The 5,905-nt window shown below is 47.6% G+C and overlaps 1 protein-coding gene across 1 annotated transcript in view; it reads right to left on the minus strand.

The window, feature by feature from the left end:
* OLA1 (Obg like ATPase 1) overlaps positions 1-4,968 on the minus strand; it is a 215,941-nt gene extending 210,973 nt beyond the window's left edge. The window contains exons 1-2 of the mRNA XM_019522940.1: positions 4,889-4,968; positions 4,432-4,532 (exon numbers count right to left, since the gene is read on the minus strand). Coding sequence (XP_019378485.1) covers positions 4,432-4,532 — 101 coding nt within the window. The 5' untranslated portion in view covers positions 4,889-4,968. The remainder of the gene's footprint in view (positions 1-4,431; positions 4,533-4,888) is intronic.
* Positions 4,969-5,905: the final 937 nt, after the last annotated feature.

Genomic DNA, 5,905 nt, shown 5'->3' on the forward strand with positions numbered 1-5,905 from the left:
AATTAGAAGCTTTAAAAAAAAAAAAAAAGGATAAAAAAAAAAAAAACACCCTCATTCAATCCAAGTTTCAGAAAGTGAAAGAACTTAAAATGTATTATTGTGTATAAACTGTTCCCTTCTAGTACAAGACATCATCAAAAATACAGTGGAAAGACAGGTATTCAATCCCTGCTGAAACTCAATGGAGGCTGGGCACCCAACTCCCATCTGCATCTTTGAAAATTTCCCCTAGATGTTAAAGCTGCATGTACACAGCTCCCAAAAAAAGACAGTAAACCAGGGGTATCAAGTTCTCTTTACATGCTGGGTCAGATCCGGACCACAGAGCTCCTTCTGGGCCAGACCTAGCCAGCAGCACACAGCAGCAGTGGCACCTTTGGTTTCAGCACAGGGCACAGCACAGCTCTGGTTGTGCACACACGTCCTTTGCCAGAGCCAGGACTGATGCTGTTGTCATATAACCTGTGTCACAGTGACAGCTTGACTCCAGCATGGGGTGGCAACAGGGCCAGTGGCAGAAGAGCTGGGGTTACAGCAGTGGTAATGAGATAAGTGGCCAAAGGGCAATCAGGGCTGTATCAGCCCTCACTTGCCCTCCTACCACCAACATCCACATCCTCCAAGGCTCAGAGGCCCTGGATTCTACATCAGTTCACTTCTCTCAGCTATGCCCCCTAACTTCTAGTGGCCTCCTGGTAACCTGGCAGACCGAATCTGGGTCTGCAGACCATGTCTGACCCTCTGGAGTAAACAAAAAGCAGAACACAGGAACATTTGTTGCAAAACTATACCTTTTTCCTAAAGTGTAAAATCAGTTTTCATGCTTGGCAAGTGTCATCTATTTTCTTATCTAAATGAAGTCATTCCACACTGACAAAATAGTTTATAGCAATGAGCAACAAGTTACCTTGCTCCTTACCTACCTTGGAATTTTTTAGATTTCAAGTATAAATATTGCTGTAAAGTACAAGTATTAAATAACAAAAAGAGTGAAAGAAAAAATGGAAGGAAAAAGAAAAGAAAGTAATGAAAATAAGAAACAAGCAATGGTTTCAGGATATTAAACAATTCTAAAAATTAATCTTGTACGTATACTAATTTTTTCTCTTTAAAGAACTAGACAGCATCTTAACCAACCTTCCCTCACTATGCACACTAACCACCCATGAGCCTCCCACTCGTTGCATCAGAAAACAACTGAATAATATATTTTAGCTCAGGTCTAACAACAGAATATCTATCTATTGATCAGTTTGGTATTTGTTTAAATACCATGAGTCCCATCCAAACATCCAATTAAAAAAATAGTAAAGAGATAGGAAGGGCTCCCAAAAAGTCTTGGGCAAGCCCAGCATTTTCTAAATATTGACACAGTACTCCACAGTATAGTACTAGGGAGTACTATACAGGTAAGTACACACCCCACCCACTCCACATGCATTACGTAAGAAACCAGAAGCAGAGCATACTCTTCTTAAGCATATACTTCTGGGGCTGAAAAAAGGCTGAATAAATGTATTGTTTAAACAAGTTAATACACAGCACTTTCAACCTCAAACCTGCCCAGCTCGCTTCAGTTTCAAGTCTTCTTATAGTAGATCTGAAGCTATTAGAAGCCTTGAAAATGAGGGAAGCTAGTCAGCTTGAAAAAGCAGTAAGAAAGAGACAAAAATACCAGCCATGAAACTGACTTGCTCCCTTCGTTTTCAAGGTACCTAGTAGCAGCTTTATGACAGCCGCTTCCTTCACTGATTGTGTTTCAGTTAAAACAGTGATTTCCAAAGGAGGTGCTGCAAGAGTGGTGAAAGTGTGTTGCAAAAAGAGGGCTGGATGGGGCCCTTGCTATGCTGGCACTGCACCAGCTCTACACAGTAGGATCAGGCCCACAGACCAGCAAGTGAAGTGAACCACCAAATTTTAAATATGGGAAAATAACGTGCCCCAGGTATCAAAAATATAGGAAACATCCTGTTAAAAGGAGTACAATGAGTTACAAAGTAGACATTACTATTAGTATATAGTTAACCATAGCACAATTAAATTTAAAAAGCCAACAGTGGAACTGAGAGATGCTAGGCATATACCAGTGTTTTATGCACTTACCTGATACACAGATAACTGAGGTTTGCTGGTATGCATGCAACAGGCCATAAGTTGGGATGGGATAATGTAAGCAAATTATATGCATACCAGACAAACAGGGTACACAATAGCATAGCCAGCTTAACATGGTACTGTCAATGTCCCTTCTGAGAGGCAAAGCTTATTGTTGTGTACCTAGCACCTCCCTGAGCTGGCTGCACTGCTTCTGCACTTAACAGAGGCACAGCACATCTCAGTACAGCACTTGCTAACAACACACTGGGTCAGTATAGATAAGACGTGGTCTAATGGTTCACATGCTATTATTGCATTTCTAATGCTAAAGATTCCAAGCTGTTGGTTGTGAAAAACCCCACCATCAAAAAAATAAATAAATCATTGTTTCTGAATGCGTTTGGAGTGTTAGTTGTACAATACAATTAGGTGCAAGTTAACTTTGCTGCTGTATGCATCATACCTTTTTATTGTAAGATGCCCATCCACTTCAAAAATACTATGTTTTCAAAAAACAACAAACCTGCTACTATTTGTGACCTACAATATTATTCTTTTTTCAGTTTGCTTACTCAGCGTACTTAACACTTTTTTTATTTAATCCAACGCAACTTTGTCTTGAGCCCTACAACACTATGAACAGGACAATGATAAACTCAGAAAGACAGCAAAAGAAGAGGCATGGGTACTGTCAGTATTTTTGGCACTGCTATTCTCAGATATGCCCCAAAACTGCTTATAAACTAGAAGACCAACAGAAAAAAATTATCCTCCTAAGCAAAGAAAAAAACCTTTGATTTTCTCAATGCTGCTTTGTCAGATTTAAGTTACCCATATTCTAAGAATTAATAGTGTATATTAAAAAGTCTACTGTTCTTCTAAATGCTTCTTAAGTTTTGAAAGTATGAGACTACATTCATATTACACCAATAAAAGATGTTGTTCTATTCGTATTGTTTAAGAGCCAAAGAGGATTTTTTTTAATTAGCATGACTACAAAAGTATATACTGATAGCTTCATGCAAGCATTTACCAGTTAATGTTACCCTCAATTAATAATCTTATGCTTAACCTCCTATGAAGAACACAATGATTTACAAAAAGCACACTAAAAGAAGCTCTATTATTATACTTTCTATAGTAATTCTCTTAAATAATAAAACTTGCATAGTATTTTTCACTCAGCCATCACAGAAAGCTTTACCAAGGGGACAGTAAATTTTCAGTGCTTATGACAACTAGAGTATTATTAGCCCTTTCCCATCTACATGGCCTGTTGCTCTGTGGGCATAAGGCCCATGTTCCCAATGTGTGTCAAAGAGGCCTATCTACACAGCCTACAGTGACTATACATCCTAGTTTGGCCAGGATAGTCCTGGATTTCGTAGGCTGGCCTCGGACAGTCAATCAAAATTTAAACAGAAGTCCCAGAATCGCAGAGGCGTAGAGTATGGTACAGCAGGGAGGTGGAGTGGTATGGTGTGCGAGGCAGCTCCCTCCTGAACTGCGCTGACCTCCAGGTGGTGGGGGAAGTGCTCCACACATCCCAGATTTCCTTATGGAGAGCTGTCCCTAGGATACAGCAAATCGGGGCAACCACCCCAGGCCCCACACTTTGGAGGGGCCCCACAGAACTGGATCCCCAGAGAGGCCATGGCCCCTCCTGCAGGGCCTGCCTGGAGCTGGAACTTGAGGCCCGCACCAGAGAAGAAGCAGATACCCTTTCCCCAAGGGGTACCACAGCCCCGCACAGACTGATCTGCCCCAGGCCCAGGCCCAGACCCAGACCCCCCCTAGGTTCAGCTCTGCCCTTATGGTTACCCTAGCTATCCCTCTTCGTTGTATGATGTCTGTGTTTTTAATTGCCCGTGTGTGTGTGTGTCAAGAGCCGATACTGCCACGTAATTCACTCCATGGCACAGGACAGCTCCTTACAGAATAGATTCTGGTTTTCTCTTCCCTTTCATTTTTAACAGGCTTCCACGAGGCTCCTGGAGTTCCTCATGCTGGCGTTCGCGCCATCAAGAAAGATCTATGAAGGAGAAACACAGCCCCCTCTTTCAGTCCCGGCCCACTTCCACCTGTACAGCAGTAGTCTCAAGTACCAGCGCTCACTTTCGAGCATCCTCCTGCTCCAGCCAAGGTGCTGGGCAGCTGCCTGTGGGCGAGGGGAGCCCGACCTGTGTAGTTTCACTCCCTACAGCTCCCTGCCCCATCCCATCTGCAGCTGCTAGAACCTGCCTGCGGGCGACAGGAGGGACCTGCCCTGACCCCGCTGGGCAAACGCAGCGGCTCAGCGCCCACCTCTGCGGGGAGCCAGCCCCGGACACCTACCCGACGTTGGGCAGCCCGACGATGCCGACTTTCAAGGACGTCCCGAACCTGCCGATGATGGGGTGCGGTTTGGCCTCGTCCCCTCCCTTCTTCGGGGGCATCTGCAAGGGCAGAGCGCGACATGCTGAGCGGCTCCGGGTTGCGGACTCCCCCAATCCTGCCGCCCGGGCGCCGCCGATACCTTCCTGGACGCCATGGCGGCCTCGCCGGGTGCATGGTCCCCTCCTTCCCTCCCTCCCCGCGCTGCCGCAGGGCTCCGGCCTGGCCCAGCTAAAGATAGCCGTGGCCCCCGGAGCGTAGATGGCTGGGCCGAAGAGCAAGGCGCCACCACGCCCCGGCCCCGCCCGTGCAACCGGCGCTGTCTGAGGCCTGTTCGGCGGCAAAGGGCCCCTCCCCTCCGCCCCGCTGAGGTGGTGGTGGCTCCCGCCCCCCCGGGGGCCGCGGCTGGTGCGCTCACCTTGCTGGGAGGCGGGGGAGGCGCTGGCACAGGCCCCTCGCACGCGGCCACGCTTCCCGCACGGCGGCCGGCGGAACAGGCGGAGCCCACGGCCTCCTATTGGCCGGGGCCGCCCAAAGGGGAAAGGTCACGCGGAGCGCTGGGGCGGGGCTCGCCCCTCCCCCGGCTCCGCGGGCACTGCCGGTCCCGTACCGCGCGCTGCACCGCGCGCCCGCGGAGGCCATGCACCGGGCACTGTCAACGCGTGGCGCTCAGCACCGTCCTTTGAGATTTCCCGGTGCTGGAGCTGGCAGGAGTCCCGGTGCTGGTGACCGCCTGCTCACTTACACCGGTCACAGACACCCCCGGTCCTTCGCACTGGCAGTTGCTGCCTCGTAACTCCGTGGCTGCTTGCCCTCCGGCCCAAGCGGCCACCCACCTATGGCTGCTGCTCTCCCAGCAGGAGTTTTGAGCTGGTGCATAGTGGGGCACACGAAGGCCTCTTCTCTTCCAGTCTGGAAAACAACATTAACAAAAAAAAAAAGCCCTATGGTCCTGACTGCTCTTCACATCTGCTTAATAAACAACAAAATTGAAAACCTTCAATCCTGGCAGAATGCTGCTTTTCTTCCTTTTTTACCACCCATTACAAAGGCTGGCAGAGCGCCGCCCATTAGCTGTGCAGCCTGTTTTATCTCATGGTATTGTTTTCACATCCTTTATAAAAGACTTAAGGATCCTTGAGAAAGGAGAGAGATTTGGTGAATTTGACTGGAAGAGGAAGTCACACTTTTAAGCTTTGTGTGAAGATACTTCAAGTCTTGTTGAAACATAGAGATTGTATCTTAATCTATGTTCCAACAAGACTTGAAATACCACTTTGATTTCCCAAATGTAGTGCATGAGGTCAGACTGGCGTGCAGCCACTGACCAAATCTCCTGTGCCCATCACATATAGGACCTAGCCTGTAAACTGACCACATGGCACTCATCCAGTCCATGGGGCCAAAAGTTTTGGCACTGCTGTTTTAGTGCATT

Source organism: Gavialis gangeticus, unplaced genomic scaffold, assembly GCF_001723915.1.
Source record: "Gavialis gangeticus isolate Ggan-Ray unplaced genomic scaffold, GavGan_comp1, whole genome shotgun sequence".
Classification (NCBI taxonomy): domain Eukaryota; kingdom Metazoa; phylum Chordata; order Crocodylia; family Gavialidae; genus Gavialis; species Gavialis gangeticus.